This window comes from Oculina patagonica, chromosome 2 (assembly GCF_052425735.1).
Source record: "Oculina patagonica isolate OP01 chromosome 2, crgOcupat, whole genome shotgun sequence".
Classification (NCBI taxonomy): domain Eukaryota; kingdom Metazoa; phylum Cnidaria; class Anthozoa; order Scleractinia; family Oculinidae; genus Oculina; species Oculina patagonica.
In genome coordinates this window covers 18,136,041-18,158,025 of record NC_135759.1, presented here as the reverse complement: position 1 = coordinate 18,158,025, position 21,985 = coordinate 18,136,041, and the positions used below count along the sequence as shown (strand labels likewise).

Sequence of the window (21,985 nt, the reverse complement as noted above, 5' to 3'; positions counted from 1 at the left end):
TGATTATAATTAAGACCAGAAAAAACACGTGTTCACAAGGTTTGAAAATTCAGTTTTCCCAAGTACCATATTTGGAAACACGAAGAGTTTCTACGCGAATGCAACAACATTTTCGGTTTTGCGGTGAGTTACTTGAATTCCAACCTAAACCCCTTAAATTTCTTACAGGAGCTAAAGAAATTCATTAAGTGCATCCAAGCGATGTTTTCCGGTATACTTAACGAAGATAAAACAGGAAAATGTAACCGAATTATACTTTATTCAACCAAGCTTGTTCAAAAACAAGATTACACCATCGAGCGCGAGGTAGCGCGCGCTGTAATTTAATCCAAATATTACAATTTTGATTGGCTAAGTTTTTCCCTGATTTTCCGAATATGGTACTTAAGTGTCATAGTCTGTAAAGCTCGGGCCAAACGAGGATGAGAGTTGATGAGAGTTGACTCTCATGAGAGTTTTCGTCAACTCTCATCGACTGTCATCAACTCGGGCCAAACGAGAACGAGAGAGTTCATCAAACTCTTATCGCCTCTCACGAAAAATTTGAGCACGCTCAATGTCGACGAGAGCGCATGAGAGTCGATGAGAGTAAATGAGATAATAATAATAAAAAATAATAATAATAATAATAATCATCATCATCATCATCATAATAATAATAATAGTAGTAATAAAAATAACAGTAATACTAATACTAAAAATAATAATAATAAATCAGTTAATAAATTTAGTATGAATAAATAAATAAATAAATAAATAATTAAAGTCTTACTGTCTTGCTTTCACTTTGGTGCCTGTAACCACGAACTTTAGCCTTCGTTCTCTCCGAAAAGAGCGGATAGCAAGCCCTTACTCCGTAAATAATGAAATAACTACACTTAAACTTGGAAATAAGCCAAGCGGCACGTAATGTAAAGTAGGACCCCTGTGGATCTCCCCTTGACGTTTACTGACAAATCCGATGTCACGTTTCCAACCTGGACATGCTGCCTGCAATAATGTTAGTAGCTCCTAAGTATGTTTAAGCTGTGAGGATAAATTCTATAGGAAACAAGCTTTGCTAATAGTAGGTCGTGAGGGATAATATCGAATGCCTTACTTCGATCCACTACCATAGTCCTCACCACACACTTCTTGTCCAGCGCCCGTCTCCATTCTTCAACAAGACGCAGTAGAGCGAGGTACAGTGAAATGTCATGGAAAGAGGCATTAAGGTCATTGCCCTGTATTGCATTGCGCATCCTTACTGCGCAGAATTTTACGCGTAATAAGCGCGCGCACATAAACAAAATGGCGGCTTTTTTCTATGTGGCTTAGTCCGCGAAAGAAAAAAAATTGTCGCTTTCTCGTAAACGAGTCTGGTGACCTATCAATTATTTCGCATATTTTGGGTGTGGCGATCAAATTCTTTCTGTAAAATGAAAACAGATCAATACCTATGTTTGAAAAATAAATTATCGCTAAAAACGTGTGCTTTGGCAGTACTCGCAGAGAAATTATAAAGGAGTTATATGGAATATACAAGGTCTTCCTGCTCCTCAACGGATCTGGTGACCCCCCTTTTTTATTTCAAAATTTAAGTTCCCTTAAAGTAATAAACCAGTAGTCGAAGTTTGGTTAAAAATCTGTGTTCAGTTCTATTTCAGGCTAATGACCTTAAAATGACGATTCACTTAACGCGTCCTTTATCGCTTCTAGCTCAAGCGAAGACCGATTCCATTCGTAATTAAGTTGCGTCCTAGGTTCTTACGTACAATTATTGTCGGTTAATCCTAGGCCACACTAGCGTACTAGATTTATTTTTGTGACGAGATTCCTGATGACAGAAGGCAAGTCGTTGTTGTACTACGAACATTAAGAAATGTAATGAATATAGACGCAAAACTCAATTTCTAATCTGATATTGTTGAGGGCCTCAGGGATCTTTGAGGAAAAGGGATGTGTTTGATTATTATACTGGTAAGAGAAGAAAAGTTTTTTTTTAAAATTGCCTATAAACCCCCCAAAAAATTTTAGCTTCAAAAAATCTCTGAATAATTCTGAGCGAAATGGCGAACATTGAAAATTTTGATTTTTGTCAAAACCGGAATTTTTAGAAACACGACTTGGAAGTTTTGGAGAACAATACTTGTTTGGGAGCACGGGTACGAACCGAAACTTTTACAAGTGTTTCTTTCTTAGGTTTTAGAAAAAACCACAAGCATTTTTTAACAGGTAGCATTCGCGCCGTAATGATAAAAGATCTCAAAGTCATTCAAATGCATGTACTTTAAAGTGTCAAAAAATATGTGGAAAACAATTGCATTTCGTTCTTAGCCTGTGGCTTTAAATTACCATGAGAGCTATGTTTGCCGTTAACAGCTATTTTATTTAATGTTGTCGAAGAAAAGCTTCAAGCTTACGCGATAAGACTGAAAGGTAGTATGGGTAGACTCGGCTTGGGTCTTAAAAGAATCGTCTTAACTCAAAGCCATGTAACAGTGAGTGAAAAGCTACAGAGAAATGCCTCATAGACTGAGGTAAAAACAAACTAACAAAGTCAACTCTCGCCTTGCGGACACCCCGGACGCTATTGTGGACACTCGCCATTACGGACAAAATCCAGATCCCCAGCAAAAAAGGTTTGACTGGAAATGACTCCCGCTATTACGGACTCTCGCTATAACGGACACTAAATGACGGATTACGGAGCTGGATTGATGTGAGGCTATAGCGTGTCCGCTGTAACGAGAGTAGACTGTACTTCACGGGCAAAAATTCAACCTTCTACGGAATTCCTTTTCAAATATAAGCAAAAATTAATTGCAATGAGTACCCAGACCACCATTCAGTCTTGTCGCATAGGATTGTAACGATTTCATCCGACCATGTTAGTTTCGTTATCAACTGAGATAGCAAGAAGGAAATGGGCTTGGATAGGCCACACTAAGAAAACCAGGCACTGACACCACCAAGCAGGCCTTAGTGGAATCCGCAGGGTAAAAGAAAGGTGGGAAGATCTGCTAAGACCTGGAGAAGATCAACTGAGGAGGAGTTAAAAAAAGCTAACATTAGCTGGAACGTAGCAGAGAAGGCGGCAGCAAATAGAGATCGGTGGCGAAGCATTGTTGATGCCCTTTGCTCCACCAGGTGCCTAAAGGAATAAGTCAGTAAGCCAGTCATGTTAGTTTCGTAGAAAACAGGAAAAATGTTGACATGGTTGATTAACATCTCAAAGTTACTCGCAGGTTTCAAAATGAGAGAAAATCATCTTACCCTGTGCCAGAGGCGGCGGAGCGTTTTGGAATGGGGGGGAGAGGGGAGAGAAGGTGCTAAGACTAACCCAAAAATATTCGACAGGTGATATAGGCAACTTTTTACGTTCTAGGAACCTTTTTGTTTTCTGGGCAATTTCAAGACCGACGATTTCCAAAGATTCTCCGACTGTTGTTCGAAGGCCATACGAACGTCTCCGATCATTTTTCGAACTTTTCCGAAGAGAAACGAAGTGTCCCGTAGACTTCCAAGGAAGGTTCTAAGATGTTTGATCTCACTCACGAGACGAAATATCTTGACAAACCAATCTTATGCTGCGTTCCCGATATTTTCGGCAACAAAACGTGGGTTCTGAGGCTCCCCATTTTTTTTTGAAGGGGGGGGGGGTGGCTACAGCCCCCCCCCCCCCTGCTCCGCCGTCTGTGTGTGCTATCTGACAGGTTACAGAGCAAGTACTGTGGGGTGTCAACATGTGGTTTTATTGTAATTACCTAATAAGAAAGCTTTAACTGACTTTAAACGTCTCTGAAAGAACCAGTTTCACTTGCTAACAGCCTGAACGGAACGAAGCAAAAAGTTGAAACAAGACAAAAGATGAACGCACTACTTTTAGTGGTGTTCATAACCCCGTGTGGTAAGTTTAATGTTGTGTGTTCACATTGTATCCACTGTCCGTTACCACATTTGTACAGTCTTGGTTTTATTGTTTATTTGTTCAACGGAATTTCCATTGTTCGTTAATTGTGGCGGCTGAAACAGTCAACAATCATTTTCACACAGTTGCGTTTTGTTAAACGGTGCCACACTTTTATGACCCACTAACATACGACATATATCACACGTTTATGAATTCTATATAAACACGATATCGGTAAATATATTTTAGTACTTCTTGATTTGCTTTGAACACACGGTTTCAAAAATGTCGTTTTAAAATTTTAATAAAATTTAAATGGATTAACAAATGTTTACAGACAGAACGTTTAGACGAATGCGACAAGCGTTATAGCGACTGGGGTTAATTGAATAGCTTTTTGTAGATAAATAAGGTTGACAGCATTGAAGAATTTTTTTCATTTTAACCAGGTAAAAAGAGAATTTGAGAGGAAAAAAAGCGTGGAGTTTAAGAATGAAAAAAAATAATAAAACTCTTGAGTGTTATTGGAGATAAGTTAAACCTAATGGTGGGAAGTATATATTGAGGTAATGAAAAGACTCGAGACCTCATATTTTTGCTTTGATTTTAGTTTTAGTATTTTAGGCGTTGATGATCAAATTGAATTTGAGGTGTTGAGAACTTAAACGTTTCTTATTAATATTTGATTGCTACAGCCCCTCCCCCTGGGCCGCCGCCTATGTGTGTCTAACAGGTTACAGAGCAAGTACACTGTCCGGGGTGTCAACATGTGGTTTTATTGTAATTACCTAATAAGAAAGCTTTAACTGACTTTAAACGTCTCGCAAAGAACCAGTTTCGCTTGCTAACAGCCTGAACGGAATATAGCAAAAAGTTGAAACAAGACAAGATGAACGCACTACTTTTAGTGGTGTTCATTACCCCGTGTGGTAAGTTTAATGTTGTGTGTTCACATTGTATCCACTGTCCGTTACCACATTTGTACAGTCTTGGTTTTATTGTTTATTTGTTCAACGGAATTTCCATTGTTCGTTAATTGTGTCGGCTGAAACAGTCAACAATCATTTTCACACAGTTGCGTTTTGTTGAACGATGCCACACATTTATGACCCACTAACATACGACATATATCACACGTTTATGAGTACTATATAAACACGATATCGGTAAATATATTTTAGTACTTCTTGATTTGGCTTGAACACACAGTTTGAAAAATGTCGTTTTAAAATTTTAATAGAATTTAAATGGATTAACAAATGTTTACAGACAAAACGTTTAGGCGAATGTGGCAAGCGTTATAGCGACTGGGGTTAAGAATAGCTTTTTGTAGATAAAAACGTTGACAGCATTAAATAATTTTTCATTTCGACCAGCTGCAGGTAAAAAGAGAATTTTGAGAGAAAAAAAAGCGTGGAGTTCAAGAATAAAACAAAAAATAAAACTCTTGATTGTTGTCAGAGATAATCTAAGCTTAATAGTGGCAAGTATATATTTAGATAATGAAAAGTCTCGAGACCTCAGACTTTTGCTTTGATTTTAGCTTAAGTATTTTAGGTGTTGATAGTTAAATAATTTAATTTGAGGAGTTGAGAACTTAAACGTTTCTAATGAATATTTAATTGTTTGCATTCTTGTTTTTCCTTTTCTTTATAGTGCTTGCTCATAGCCCACTGCGGGAACCTGTGGGGTCACCACCTTTGGCAGACTACGTGCCTTTGATCCAACACAATTCAACGGTTAATCCTAGTACGTTTCACAAACTTTCTTAAGCTTCTGTCCATTCCATCTCTCCAAAGCTGTGATTTAGAATCTACTACGAAATATACTAAGGGAAATACACAGGCCCAACTTTGTCGCGGCTGACCCTACCGCATATTAAGACAACGAAAGCTTTAAATCTGTAAATTTTATTTATTCTGTCTTATATTCCTTCATGGGAAAGATACAACCCACAAAGATGATGAGCTGGCTGCTAGCTATAGTAGAGCATCGCACGGGTTTCGCGGAGGTCACGGGTCCAAATCTTTTTGTAGCACTTATTTTTTTGCAGGCTTCTTTTTCTCAATTGGACGAATTTCGTCGCACATTAGACTGACCCCAATCTAGTCGAAACCAAACAAAGCAGTCCTGTCTATTGTTCTGTTTTCTTACAATATGAAGTCATTGATCTGATATCATATGATATTAAGAGGCTTTTGAGTAAAGTTTGAACTTTTTTATAATTCTTGTAAGCCTTCTCTTTGTACACCATTTTCTAAAAGTGTCACTGAAAGGTTCTAAAAGGGTTAGAAAATCGCGCCACGACTTTAACTTCTCGAGGCTGAAGGGGAATCATATAGTGCCCATTATTCCATTCCTGCTCTTAAATTTCCATTGTTTCCCTACTCACTTCCAGTCAAAAAACATTTCCAAAAGCGGCGGTTAAAGTTAGCTTACAAAAGACATTTTTCACTCATTACTGACCCATTCGGACAAACATGGCAACGGTACAAACTACCTGTATATTGCTTTCCTATCTTAGAATCTGAACAAAAAAGTACCAAGGTCCCCAAATTTAAAAGGGAAGACGTTTCAGTATTAAGACATGTTAGTGGCTCCAAGCGTGGCGTTGTTGCTGCGGCGGTGGCTGATCCTAAGGTTCAAGAAGCTGTGGTTGAAAAGGGAATCGAGGTGGCAGGAAAGTTGGTGGACAAACAACTGCAGATCATCGATGACGCCCAACAGAAGGCAGCAGATTTTCTGAAGAAAGAGGTAAGATAAAAATCCGGGCTGCTTTGTGACAGTGTATCTGGAAAGTTGCAACTTGCGCTGGCTATTTTAGGGTTTTTATTTTACTAGATTTTTTCTTATCTTTATCGTTCTTATCGTGTTTGTCTATTTAATCGCGGGAACCGTGAAGCTATAATTCGTGCTTTATCCAGAATTTACTGAATGTTTTTTTTGAGTGGGGAACTTACTCCGTCGTTTGCCTCTTAACCCATTTATTAGTTTTTTCTTGGCGAGTTTTAATTCCCATAGCTACATTGTGAGGTTGTTTTGATTGTTCGAGCACTGTTTGCTTCGTGGACGACATATTTGATTTGAGCCCGCTTTTCTTTTGGTCAGCACCAAGAACAGCCATGAAGTGATTTATGCAAAAACCGTTGGGTTGGGATAAAGGTAGAATTCCTAAACTATTGAAATAGAAATAAGAAATAGTAGAATAAGCCATTTCCGAGATGCCTATTACCACGGTTTCAAAACGAGTCATGGTGCAATCACACTCATTTCCATTTTATAGAAATGCGTTTTTCTTGAACTTACACGTCTTGCAAATCAAGCTCATTTCCATATGTTCCACCGACATCACTTTTTTCTCCATATTGCGGTCCTTTAATAGATCAAGCTAGACATTTCACCAGACAAAGGATGGCAAAACGAAGACATGTTTGTACCTCCCGGATATCACATCGATGCCAGCATTGAAGGAGGGGAAAAATCCCCGAAGGAAGTAGGAGAAGTTCCATACGTCTTCCCAGCAGGCCTTGGGACCGCATTGATGAACGGTTGCTGGGGAACCGACTACAAGGAGACAGATCCATGTTATTCAGCAAAATGGAAATCTAGCGTGTGCCAGGTGAAAGCAATGTTAACATTTATATTAACATATTGCAATCTCATAGTGCATGTGCGTCAAGTCAGTTTGAGCCAACGTTTAAGAATACCACGGGTCAAACGGGGCTTGAACCAAACAGTTTAGGTTTCCGCCTGGGTGTTCAGTTAGAAGTAATGCGTCAGTCAATTCCAGCAGTGTTTACCATAATGGCCATCCTGGGTTCGGGCATTAGCCTTCCACCCAACTACCATGGGGCATTTGACAATAATCTCGCTTTTTATAAGTTTCTTATCTAATACGTCTACGTAGGACATAGATGGGACGCTAGACCTGCAGAATGACCAATTTTTGCAATATTTCAAAGAAATAAGACATAGCTGGGACTAAAATGACTTAGATGAAATTTTGGTAAAAGAAAGACAAGAGACGCAGCTTGCGAATACAGCCACCTTTCATCCCTCCCGGCCGGTTTGGGAGGCGGCTGTATTCGAAGGCTACAAGAGATGAGGAAATAAACATTTAAGCCGCTTACCCCGGGACATTAGAACAACCAATTTGCCCTGGTAGTGGGTCATTTGGCTGTTGGTTTAAAAAAAAACATAATTTCCGGGGATCGTCGGGGAGGGGGAATGGGGCATGGGCACCGCTGGAATTGACTGATGTATAAACTCCAGTTAAGCTTTAAGCCCCGTCGAAGACTTGACAAAAACATTTAGCTCTGTTTGTTTTCTTGGGCAGGATATGATCGATGGAGCAGCTTTTATGGGTGTTGGATTTGATGGCCGTGGAAAGTACAGTCCCGAATCTAGAAAAATGAGCATTGTGCAGAGGAACTGTGCTAACAAGGCAACGTACGGTCAACGTGTCTTTTCTGACAAAACACCTTCATTTTTAATTGGTTTACTTTACTTTCAATGTTGCAATAGATTAATTTTTGTAGCTTTTGTTCTTGTTCAATCTCAAAGTTTCTTTTCTTTTTCATGGGCATCCATTTTTAATTGGTTGACTTTCTACCATCAACCGTTATTTTAATTCAATGTTGAAATAGATTAATTTTTGTAGCTGTTGTTCTTGTTCACTTTCTCAAAGTTTCTTTTTTTGTTTCATGGGCCTCTGCCATTGATATGGGATCTTAGTCCAATCTTAGACGTTTCTTTAGAAGTTTGGGGAAACCTGTTTGAGCTCGACGAGAAAGAAAGCATGTTTTTTTAGTCTAAAAACTTTCTTAACCATTTTTTAACCACTTTTTAAGTTACTACGAAAGGTCTTGTTTTGCTTTCTTTAGGTACGATGGCCTGGATGTTCCTGACACCATGAACGTGCACGGTATTTATGACACTTCCGCTTCCTTGATGACTTTTGAGAGTCGCGAGGAATATAAGAAAATGTTACAACAAGAAGCAGGCGTCTCTGGCTCCTACTTCGGTTTCTCTGCTGGAGTGAAAGAGGCCTGGGGAGAGTCTACAGCCTCGTCACGTCAAAAGTATATGGCAGTGATGGATATCGACGTTGATCGGTAAAGTCTCAATGTCTCTGTGCAGTCTGTGGGAACTCCCCCGGGAAACTGGTTGGGGTTGTCGTTGGGTCCCTAATAGATAGGTTTAAAAAGTTGTACCCGTACTCGTATTTTACTGAAACTGAAACCCCTTTACTAACTTAGTAGTATCTTGATGTAGTTAAGCAGATAGCATCTACACTTTTTTTTTTACAAAATACTCGAAGATGATTAATCAAAGTTCATTTTCGACGGCACTAACCGATTATATTCGCGTATCCTGACGATCTTTCCAGATATGAAATCTTCATGGACGAAGTAAAACCGCAAGATCTAAGTATGTCATTCCTGCGAGAGTTTATGAGCCTGCCGACGTCCTACTTTTCAGCAGGAGGACCTCTAAAATACCGTTAAGTATCAACCTCTAATTCTTCTCACAATATCGATACTTTTAAATCACATTAATTTATAATTGACTAGACCGTTCCATGTGAAACTACACGCAGGTGGCTGCAAACAGTCTAGAAAATACTCTGCAACAACAAGAAAGGCTTCTGCTGGCCATGATTAAAACGGAATATGAAATTGGAGAACTAAATACATAAGTTGATGTAAAATAAAGGAACTTGTCTTATGTTAGCCTTGTGCTATGTTCACACTAGGTCGAAACATGATTAGTTTGATCACGAATGAAACATGCTTCTCTATGAAAAGTGTCCACATAAGAAGGCGCTTTGCGCAAATCATGATCGAAACATGTTTATTTTGAGCATAATTGAAACAACCTTACGAGGTAGTTTCGATCTTGATCAGATGAAACACGTTAAAAATGGCGAACATGCGGAGAGGAAGCGAGTGCCAAAAGCTCCAAAATTGGGCCTACTATGAGACCGAATGTTGAAGCTGATGAAGCGATACAACAGGAATTATCGGCGATGGGTAGAAAGCAAAATATTTGGGAGAACATCGCCAAGAAAGTTAACGAGGGTGGATACAACTGACACCAGCGCACACAATCGCAATGCAAAACCAAAATTCACAAACAATTCTTCTTGTACCGAAGATAGCCTGCGAGCAGGCTCTCCATTTGGGGGCAACGTGAATATTGAACTCTTCGAGCGCCGAAGGCGCGAGTCGGCGAGCGAAGCGAGCCCGCGATCTTCGCCCACGCACTCGCGCCTTCGGCGCTCGAGCAGTTCAATATTCACGTTGCCCCGAATAGAGAGCCTGCTCGCAGGCTATACCGAAGATAGCGCAAATACTGGCAATACTGTCTCCTTGCTAAACACTGGAAAGCCGAAGGGCTTGAAAATTAACACAAAATCAAAGAATTAATGGAAATGTTATATTAATTTCGAGCAACATTTTTCGGTTAAAGTAAAAACAGTGTAAAACCATATAGATTACACACCAGGCTAGACATGAAACGTGTTTGAAACTGACACCTAATGTGGACAATGCGATAATAAGCATGCTTAGGCGAAACATGAAACATGTTTATTCTAAACATATGTTTCGGATGTAATATGAAATCAATCAATCAACTTCACGTTAGCAACTTAAATCGTTAACACGACCGTATCATTTTTAGAAAACTTTCTTCAGCGCTGGGGAACTCATTTCATCAAATCTGCTAAGTTTGGTGGTCAGTTGGAGATACGTAAGACAATGGACGCCCAAGAAGCTAAAAGTAAAAAGGAATTTGAAGTTCAAATGGAAATGGAATATAAGACTTTGTTTGCGAGTGTTGGAGCTAAGGCTTCCGCTGAGGAAAACGAGAGTAGCAGGAAGCAATCCAAGACCACGTCAACTTCAGTGGTAGCTCATGGAGGAAGTCAGGACATTGCATCCATTCTGTCAGATGTGTACTCACCAACGTTTAAGACAGAGTTCAAAGAATGGCTTAAGACAATCCCTACCTATCCAAAAGCCTTTCAATTCCAAATGGGGTCCATTACTGATCTCCTTGATTTCCGTGCGAACGACTTGTTCCAAGAAGAGACAGTAAGTTGGGGTTGTGAAGGGAATGCTGCTCATTTGCAGACTGAAGAAAAGGAAGGAAAAATCCTAAAGTATTATGAAGTAACAGACACCAATGGCAGTACGACGCGACATTACTGCGAATATGACAGTCGCCAAGCATTAGAAGACGCTTTACAATTGCGAAGGACGAGCTTACAGCGGGCCATTGAAATTTACATGGAAGAGGTATTAGAAAACAATTTATTTGTCAATTTAGGCTCTATATGTTTGTAAGGTACTATGCTACTATCCTAAACATGAAGATTAAATAGATATTGCCTTGAAATGTATCCCTGTTGGCAAAATTAAATCGTTCGAGTTCAACGTACCTGTTAGAACCAGTCAGCTTAGCTTTTTAATAGTTGAGTCAGTCACAATCTGTAACTCGACTAATAATGTCTAAAATCTTTCTTCAGTCGAGATTCTTTTTTTTTTTTATAAAAACCATTTCGGTTCCAGTATTTTCTTCAAAATAGCAATAATGTTTTGATTAATACACAGCGCGCGCTAACTCGCGCTCGATGGCGTAATCTTTTTAGGTCGATACCCTGAAATAGAACATAGATTTTTAACCAATTTTCGCCAACTGGTTTATTACTTTAAGGGAACCTAAATTTTGAAATAAAAAAGGGGGGTGACCACATTCGTTTAGGAGCAGGAAGATCTTGTATATTCCATATAATTCCTTTATAATTCCTATGCGAGTGCTGACATGCAAAGTACACGATTTTAGCGATAATTGATTTTTCAAACATAGGAATTGATCTGTTTTCATTTACAGAAAGAATTTGATCACTTCACCCAAAATATGACAAAACATTTGATAGGTCACCATACTCGTTTACGAGAATGCGACAATTTACTTCTCTCGCGGACCAAGTCGCATAGAAGAAAAGCCGCGTGTTTTGCACGCGCTTATTGCGCGTGAAATTCTGCGCAGTAACGATGCACAATGCAATACAGGGCAGTGACCTCGAACAAGCTTGGTACTGTGTTTTGTGGAATGCTCGGAGAGTAGCTGTAGTGGAATGCTCGGAGAGTAGCTGTAAGCTACCCTAAAAATCCGAGGGTAAACAAAAGTGATGAAATTTATGATAATGGTTGAATAAAGTTAAATTTGGTTAAATTCTCCTGTTTCATCATCGTTAAGTAGTCTGCAGAACTTCACTTGGATTCTCTTACTGAATTATTTTTTTTAGTTCCTGTACAAAATTTGTGGCGCTTAGGTCGGAATTCAAGTATCGTGCTGCAAAAGCGAAAATGTTGTTGCGTGTGCCATTACTCCATTACGTGTATGAAGCATTCGCGTACAAACGTTTCGTGCTTTTAAATATAGTACTTGGCAAAAGTGAATATACCTAATTGAAAAAACGTTGCTCGTAAAGAGCATAATATATGAACGATGCGACCCAAATGTTTACTGGGAAATTGAAAACAATGATCCCTCAAATTTGTGGCCAAAATAAACATTATTGCCCTTGCATAAATCATGCCCTTGAGGCTCCAAAAGAAGAACATAGTGATTATCCAATAATTAGAATATTACTCAGCTTACCAACGCTGTCTACCCAGAATTCCATTCGGACTTATCGTTCATGGTTTATGCTTTTCACAGGGTCAAAATTTCTTCAATTAGGTGTATTCAAACGCTGTGAACGCACGTTACACTGCACGTTTCAACCCTTACAGCCTGGGTTTCTGGTAATACCCTGTATACATACGAGTATACCAAATAAATTCTTGTTGTTAATGTTAATAAATGCGTACCTCTTTCACCTAACACAAAAACAAACATTATAATTTTGATTTTATCCGTTTAATAATTTTACTAAAACATTTTCTTTTACTGGAATCTATTTTCTTAAGGGTGCAATGTCCATCTCAGATATCGAGTTGAATAAATGCACACCAGGAAAAGACCAGCCATTTAAAGACAAACCACAAGGCACTTTTTGGCGCAGTAAGGACATTCCATCATGGGCAAGAATTATTAAGCACAGCAAAGTGTTCAAGGTTTCATTCGACATGTTTAACGATCTGCCAAACGCCCATCGTGAAGGGCTGAACATCGAACGCGACATGAATAGACTTGTACGATACTATAAGAGGAAGTGGTACACAAGCGATCACGATGGTTCATTTCACTTGTACAGCGGATTCGATAACGGGAACAGCGACAACACTTCCCAAAGAAAAATATCCATCCTTGGCCTTGTGCTCACTTTTCGGGAGGCCGATGGAAGTCTCGTTCTTGCTGAAAGTGACTTTAAGGCGTCGAAGAAGTACTTTCCAACCCTTTCTGAAGAATTGGTGGGTACTGAGCTAGCTCGAGTGGATATACCCTCTAAAGAATCCGACAAGACAACAACGAGAAGAACAGATCCGCCTGCGGAGCCGACATCGGCACAACCTTGCCAAGTGAAATGGTCAAATGCTCTTCGATTTGATCCAACAGATACCAACGGAAAGTGCCTGCATTTCACCGCATCAACGGCGGGAACTATATATGTTGTGTTTGCAGCTTTACCGAAGGACATAGATACTCGGTATTACGTTCAAATATCTCCTGAAAAGGCTGCCATTTATAAGGTAACATTTTACATTGCTCGGTGGACCACTTATAACTTAGCTTGAGCTGAAAAAAGTGCGGCTGTTAATCACTTTGTACATTTACAAAGGCGTAGAAAGCATTAATGATTTCCAGGTTCCGGTTTTTGAATCGCCCAGAGCCGTTGCGTTTCCAAACCGCTGGTCAAGAGGGGGTGTTGGGGGGGGGGGGGGGGGACGCGGTCTCTGGCAATGAGATTGACCTCTAGACGGTTCTACTGTTTTGATCATTCGCATACTCCTTTCCTATTGTTCGACTTGAGTGGAAGTCCGTGAATCGTAGACATTCAAATTTGAAGTGCCCAGAGATCGTTATTGTTGGCGATCGCCAAAAGGATCGCAGTTTCTGGGGCCGAGATGCAAATCTGCACTTTGATATTAAAAGCCCTGAGGTAATCCAACTCTGCCCAAAGAAATTAGCGTAAAAATATGTAAGACGCATTATACGCAATAATTCTTGAACTCTACGTGCATTATGATTGTAAATTCTACTTGATAGAAGCATTTGCAGCTGCGTGCATTTTATTTCGTAGGGTACCACTTTAAAGACATCCACAACGAATTCCAACGCCCGGGCCCTTGGTGATGCTTCCCTGTACCAGTCATACTTTGTGTGCATCACAGAGTCAGAAATAAGCACACTCATTGAATATGGGAAGAGTTTGGGCACCTCAGACAGCGGAGATATCTATCTTAACATGATTGACATTCAGGATCATATTAATGCTCGTTTCTATGCGTTCGGCAACGACGCAAACCCTGCTAAGGTGATGGATGCTCATCTTGTTTCACGTCATTTGACAAAAGCAGAATGCAAAGGAGATACGGTCAGGGATATGGAGACAAATCTTTGCGTTCAGGAATGTCATAAAGATTGTGATCCCTTAGCTGGTAAGGTTTAAAGAAGAAACACTTCACAAACGGAGAATCTTGAAATAATTGACTCAATGTTTTCAAGTTTGTCGTTTCTAATTTGTCTTAGTCTTACTCTGACGTACACCAACGAACCCAAAAGTGTGATTATTTTAAACTAATTAATGCAGTCATTATCCAATCAGAAATCGAGTTGCTCCTTCAATATAGAAGGGTAACAGTAGGCGTGTTTGATTGGCATTGTATAAACGGTGAGACATTTTTTCCTTTCCTTCAGGTTGCAGTTCCTCTACTAAAAGCCCCGAGTTATCTGATGGATGCAACGCTTGTAGAGTTGCTCTTGATGTAGAAAACAACAAATGCATTCCTGAATGTCCAGAACACAAAACACTAACCAAGGATAAGAAGTGTGTCCGTAAGTAGAACTTTAGTCTTTCTTTTACATATTGTTTTTCAGGTTAGCCTAAACAGGTTCTTACATAAAGGGTTATTAACACAAATTTAGGCCAAGCGCAATTAGGTTCTTAATTGGTTCTTAATTTCTGAAGAAATAAATTCAATGTAGTTATAGAGATTTTAGTGCTATTCGGCCTTTTTTTGTATAACATTTGCATACCACATAGGGTTTATGTCAAAATGAAGGAATAATCATACCAATATTTTCCCAAAAGTAAACATTTTTAATCAATTTTAGAAATTAAGAACCTGTTTCCAAACTTTATGGCTAAATAGGTTCTTATAGAAATGGTTTCTAATTTACTGTACTATACCAGAGGGACAGACTATGCTAGAGGGCCACTGGTTTGTTATTTTTATGCTATTTTAGTGCTACCCTCATTAAATAAAGACTTTACTTACTTTCTTTTTTACCATTGTCATTAACCCAGCTATAAACTGAAAGAAATTCGCACATGGTCTTGGGTGCACCAGCAGCCATTTATTGAGTGTTTATTGAGTTTTGAGATAACTGCAAGTTTTCTTGCGACTCTATCACTGTTCCAAACTTAACTCTACTCCTCCTACAAAGCTCTTCAATTAATGTATGAAATTTTCTTTTCACAAATTTCATGCATGATTTAAATTCCGGCAAATCTTCACTTTTCCAAATAGTACTCTACACTTCTTATCTTTACTGTAGTTCCTATTATGCAGACTATTTCAGTGAAGATTTACTTTTATTGCGAAGGTCGGAATATCAACGATTCTCAAATTTTACAAAACACACTCAGGGAGGGGGGGGGGGGGGGTCTCGAATAACTCCATGTTATTACACGACTAAGGCGGTCCGAGGGCCAATAACTAAATCAGCCAATCAGATTACTTTATTTCCGGTCCTGCGAGGGCCGATATTTTCCAAGTATCGGACCGGATTTTGTCCCAGATGATCCCGCGCTAATTCCCGCGCGATTTAGCGCAAGATTTTTGCAAGATTTTTTTCGGATTTTTTATTGCTTTGAAAATGAAATGACCTTAAACACAGAAATAATTATAACTCCTTTAGCGTGCGTAAAAGTTTTGCCGCACATTGTTTTCCAAGACATCTACCGGGTAGCAGTTCACACTACACAAAGTTTCCAGTCGTGTAATAAATATCTTATTAACCAAGCTTGCTCGGGACCGTATTGAGCGAATATTGGCCCTCGGTCTTTTTTGTACGGACCTCGCTGCGCTCGATCCGCACTGTCAAGACCTCGGGCCAATATTCACCCAGTACGGCCCTCGCGCGTGGTTAATAAGATATATATATGTTATTTGCCGGCCGGGAGGTCCGTATTGGGAAAAACTGTACCCGAGGTCTTGAGTACGGCCCGAGGCCGCAGGCCGAGGGCCGTGCTCAAGACCGAGGGTACAGTTTTTCCCAATACGGACCGACCTAGGCCGGTAAATAACGTTTTTATTTTTTTCCTACTTAAATTTGTTTGGATTTAAGAAACCGTGAAAAAATCTGTCACAAAATCTGTTTGAATACGCGCGGATTTGATTTCAATGTCGAGTCCGACTTGATCGACAAGCAAGAGTCAAGCATTAAGCAAGACAAACATTAATTCCGAATAAAATAGCTTCGGTTAAAATGAACCGTACTCAAGAAATGTTCAGCTTAATTTACACTGCAGAAAATCAAGAAAAGTAAATGAAGTCATACTAAAATATAGCACAAATATGCCACAAAACCTAACACTTTGAAATCGATTTCGGCTTCCCGAACAATTCCCTATAAGCTTAAATGCTTTGAAAAGTCTTGATGGAAGCTTTGCAACTTTGCTAAGCCTATTTTTTCCTGATTCAAAAATACTCTTTGACCGAAAAGCAGTTTAACAAGCTATTAATACACTTGTATTTAACAAATTAATAATCTCTGCGCTGGTATCTTATTCTGATAAACAGTGCCAAACTGAATGAAATGCGTAGCGTCTACGTACAGCACAATATTGTGATAATTAATTTGTCCGTTTTAAATCAAAGAATCTCATTTCCTTGAATGATGGTAAATAATGTTCTGTTTAAGCAAAAAGTGACAGATAAACAATGCAATTTAGCACATAGATAGAGTCTAAAAAACCGAATGAATTTTACCGCAATGGCGTGAAAATCATTGCGAGATGAACAAACAACGGCAAACTGCGAACGGTAAACTACAACTCGATTTTGTTGAGAAATAAAAAAATACCTCGCCTTTTGAAGATCTTTGAGGCCTTTAATTCCACTGCTATTTTGTCCTTTAGCATTAACAATGGATGGTGAGGCTATTTTTGTCTTTGGAGAGCAAAACTTTCATGTGTTCGTTAGACTCAAAGGTGCAAAATGATTTCGCGCCGTGAGCGGTCCGTATGCGGGGTCCGGATGAGAAAAACCGGACCGCTGGAGCGCGCGCAATTAGCCAATCAGATTATTAAAGGATTCAGGATTCCGGACCGCTGAGATGCTTGAGAAAAAAATAAATGTATTTTATTTATATCAGCACCATTACTCATAACCGAACGCCAGGAACACGTAAATAACAGCGATGCAGTTTTCGACAGACACCACAGTCGTGGCAGAAAAGGACATTAGGATTTCTATACTTTTTGTTCATCGCGTTTGTTATTCGAAGAAACAGAGTTAACGTTGAAACTGACAAACTTCTTCCAAAGCCGGTTCATGGGAGTGCAAACACATATTTTCCAGGTACAATATTCAGAGACTTGTTTCCAACTATTTCGAGCTCCTGTCATTTCTCATCAAGAACATCCAGAACGCTCGCCTGAGAGTATTGACGGTTACTGGCAAAATTAACCAATCAAAAAATTATACAAAAAAGGTGCCTGAAGGAGCAAACTGGAAAGTATATTTTTTCTCGCTTGAAGAATGTGATTTGCTTCACTGAGACTAGGAATACAAATAAAAAAAATGGGAATGAGACTGGGATTTGGGCAAAACATAGGTTGGGAAATGAGAATTATGTCCCCCCCCCCCCCCCCTCCCTTTCAGGACCTAAGTCGGTCTGAACAAAATCTGGTGTACTGGAACAATGTTTTAGTAAAAAGAATCACTGCCAGAAATAATTCTTTGCCTTTTTCTCTTAAAAAAAAAATCACCTTTTTTCCACTCGCACCAGGCCTTCTTCGCTCTTTTCTCAAGATTGACATTGAAAACAAATGGCACAAGCTTTTGAATATTGTTAAAACTTTTAAAAAATTAACTTTCCCTTCTTTCGTTTTTTTAGCAACGTTTGACGCAAAAGACACAATTTACGTTGATGACTTCCCATCCTTACCAGAATTTACAATGTGTCTTTGGATTAAGTTGGACGCCAGATGGCAGGGCGGATATCCTATTGCACTGTATTATAATCATAAAAAGACTCAAGTAATTTACATACTCTCTCAAAAACAAGCAGAAATATTCTTTACATTTCAAGCCACACCAAATACAGAACAAGGTTCAGAACACCAAAGGTAAGAATTTAACAAATCTCCGTCCGCCACAGTGCTTTAGAGAAGGAAGTTCCCTTACATTTGCATTTCTTGATTTATAGGGATCCCAATGGAGATTTTCATCGATGAAAAGGCAAAAAATAAGCTTAGATTTTGAGCAAGCGTTGCTTGGATTTCATTTGTTGTCACGGGTTACACGAGTCGAGCAGCATCAAAGTGAAGCAAATTTAAGCTTGGTAGTGCGAAAATACGACGCGAAATTACCAACTTTATACTTACTAACTGCGACCGAAAAGTGCTCTTCAATATCTTCATCTCCTTCGTAAATCCTATTATCGCCTTTAAGTCTTCTACCCAAACAAACAGATCGTCTGTACTGTCCGCCATCTTGAATGAAATTGTGCACGGTCAGAGTCACGTGATGGGTTTGTTTAACATCGGCGGCCGCACTATTGTTTAGCCCTTCAAAGTGCGCCGGGTTTCATAACCAGTCCCCCCTACTATGGTTCAATAGGCCACTAAATTTTATACAATCATAAACCGTAAGTCAAGTGCAGATAACGATGATTAATTTTGGTGGCTTTCTCCACATCAGAGTCTTAAGTCAATTTTCTTGTTAGTTAATTTTGAAGCAAACTAAACAAGATAACGATAGGAAATTACTGACAAAAAACCAGTGATAAGCGCGTGGTTTGGGTTTACATCTGCTTGACTGGTTGAGTAAGTGCCTGGGATTTTTAAGTGTTTGTAGTAAAGAGAAACCATATCAAGTCCAAATAGCTTTGCTTACGAAATGTGGGCTTCACATAAAAATACTGTCTCGCGATACTACTAATAATGACAGTAATTATTTATCAACAGCATATCCATATTACATGGCTCTTCATCTGTTTATTAACTAAACCCATCTAAGATGGAATTAAAATTAAAGATCTTAAGGTTAGTTATAAGTATTTTATTAAGAATATATAAAAATTACAGCCAAACTTATACGTACCATGCATACCTGATGCATACCCAGGGGGAAAAAGGCGTCAACGGATGAGATGCCTTATAAATGTCATCAGGATATTGAAAGTATTAACAAAAAGGTTAAACACATAGCCCAGAACTTGGTACATGTTTTCCGCGTTATACCACTGCCATTTGACAAAGTTTTCGTCTAATTTTTTGTCAACTTTCTGAAAGTTTTCTGGTCAACTTGAAAAATCGAACAAAGCCTTCGGAAGTCTTAGGGTCAACTTCAAAAAATTCGGGACAACTCGGTTCCTTACCCGGTTCCTAACTTGGTTTCTTACTCGGTGGTTCCGTTTAGGAATGGCTTTGCTTTTGAACGTGCAATCCCCATGAGGCAGAAAATCGTGTGGAATTTGAAATTAACAACGCTCACAGAATAATTGGCTTCTGTTTTATTTGGCCAATTAAATGAAAGAAGAGAGTGAGGAGAAAGTTGACACTACAGTGTCACAAAGAGTGTTCATGGAACTTGGCAAATCCGCCTTTCACTGTTCTTGCCCTTCGCCGGATCGGCCAGTTCAAACGAAAGCCATCAAAAAGGTATCAAAAAATTAATCGAAAACTTTGTTAATTGGCAACGGTGCTGGTGCCGCGCGCAGTATTGTATGTTTTACAAATGACTGCTTATCCACTGCAGGATGACGCTAAACCAGCTCAGAGACTATCAGTGGCATCAAATTTGCACGACCTGGTCTGGTTTTAATGGTGTAGTCCGAGTTTACCTCGACGGAAAGGGAATTTTATCAGACAGGAACCCAACGAGGGGCGAGATACGCGGAGGGGGAAGAATAGGTTTTGGCACTAGCTCCTTCCTCTTCTCGGAATTCAATGTGTGGGATCGTGTCCTCAGTGAGCAAGACATAGCAAACAACGTAAAGAAGTGCGACGGAGGAAAAGGAAACGCATTTCAGTGGCACCAAGCATTTGAGTACGTAAAGAACAACCAGCTAACGTATAACAGCCCCTCAGTGTGTGAAGCCCCAAGTGAAAACACTGACCAGGGCTCACTGAATGAATCAGAACCACCTCCAGACAATGAAGGGTCTGGTTAACTTTAATCAGCAAAATATATTCTCTAAATCTCACTTAGAAAGCGTCATTATCTGGCACCTTGTTGCCGGCACATTAAAAGCAATGTCTAATAAATGGAGAGTTATAAAGGAAAAATCTGGATTTTTATTTTTTGCTCATTAGACGCTATTTAAGGCTTGATTTCCAGCAGCTGTATGGGAAATTATTAATGAGCCCTCAGAATACAAGGGAGGAACAAGGTCGGGACGGCTGGTCAAAAATCGACGCAGCCGAAAGGCCCCGTCCACACTAGTGCGTTTTAATACTTTAATGCGTTTTGTGGAAGCGTTTTCGTCAATCGTCTATACTACCACATTACAACGATTGAAAACGCTCGTCGTTTTCATCGAAAACGCATACATTTGGAAACAATGTTTAAAGTGAAGACATTTGAAACAGAGCCCTATCGTTAACTTCACTCTCATTAATTACGTCACTCCGATCCAGTTTCCTTGGAAGAGAAAAAAAAATATGACAGACGGTAGCATTATTGGCCCCTTTGCTTTCTTTGCTTTCGAGCTTATTGACACTCGTAGAATTTAACATTATTCTATTCAGTCTTTTATGGATTACCTAGAGACGGAGGATTAAAGTGCTTTAAAGCCGATGTACAATATTGCCGGCATCGCTCTGTTATACCTTATCGAACACATCGTGGGCGCGTCGGCACATAACTGTCGTCGTTGCTTTTGTGGCCTCAGCGCTTTTGTGTAGACGCGGAAATCGCTGAGGGGCTTTTTCGATCGCTGCAGTGTGAAACGCATCGAAAAAACTCATCAACAAGAATGCGTAAGTGTGGACTTCACCTTACGCTACCAAATGCATGGGCATCTAGCTTCTTTGACAGAACAAACGACGACGACATATGCAGACTGCTACCAAACTATCTTTGGACTAAATGTTTTAGACTTTTTTCAAAGACTTTGTAAGGAATTTTCACTAAAGCAGGGCAATTCAGCACTATTCAAGGACTTGTTCTCCTCAGGACCATAAAATTAAAAATACTCAAAACTCCATAGCGGTACCTCTAAAATATTATAACTTAAATCATCAAAATGTACTTTTCAACAAAAGTTTTTCTAAACTTTTATCTGTGCCCATTACTGCCGGCATATTAATTTATTTTTCTGGTAGTCTTATGAATTCGAAGTTTTTTCATTATTAATTTAAGGTCTGCTGGTAAATATTCAAGTACGTTTTTAACGGTTACCGTTTTTGTCAAGGATCTTGGACATTTTCGAATACTGTGTGCGAACCATGTAATGAATCATGTAAGAAAACAAGAGCGCGCGCGGTAAAACTGACATGATCCCAGGTTAGATATTTTCCTTTCACGAACTTCAAACAGGTTACAACAAAACTTTATTTCTTATATCATGGTTTACGCATAATCGGAAGGAATTTCCCGGGCTTGTTATTTGGAGGGAGGCGCGGTGGCCTAATGGTTAGCGCGCCGGACTCCGGAGCGAGCGTTCCGGGTTCGAGCCCTGGCCGGG

The 21,985-nt window shown here is 39.4% G+C and overlaps 2 protein-coding genes across 3 annotated transcripts in view; one reads left to right on the top strand and one right to left on the bottom strand.

Moving 5' to 3' along the window:
* The first annotated feature begins 3,759 nt into the window (after positions 1-3,759).
* On the top strand, positions 3,760-20,578 carry LOC144643294 (uncharacterized). 2 transcript variants are annotated; one of them, XM_078502495.1, is made up of 13 exons: positions 3,760-3,889; positions 5,549-5,641; positions 6,417-6,646; positions 7,275-7,511; positions 8,229-8,341; positions 8,776-9,006; positions 9,282-9,394; positions 10,577-11,193; positions 12,874-13,596; positions 14,148-14,505; positions 14,765-14,902; positions 18,191-18,422; positions 20,056-20,578. In XM_078502495.1, exons 1-13 carry the CDS (start codon positions 3,850-3,852, stop codon positions 20,468-20,470), a joined length of 3,540 nt encoding a protein of 1,179 aa, XP_078358621.1. In that variant the 5' UTR covers positions 3,760-3,849; the 3' UTR covers positions 20,471-20,578. The 2 variants fall into 2 exon arrangements, with proteins under 2 accessions (XP_078358621.1, XP_078358622.1); XM_078502496.1 differs by lacking the exon at positions 3,760-3,889 and adding an exon at positions 4,739-4,821.
* The window catches only part of LOC144643309 (uncharacterized), a 76,401-nt gene continuing 69,734 nt past the window's right edge, over positions 15,319-21,985 (bottom strand). The window contains exon 8 of the mRNA XM_078502512.1: positions 15,319-15,340. The gene's annotated coding sequence lies outside the window, so the exon portion shown is untranslated. The remainder of the gene's footprint in view (positions 15,341-21,985) is intronic.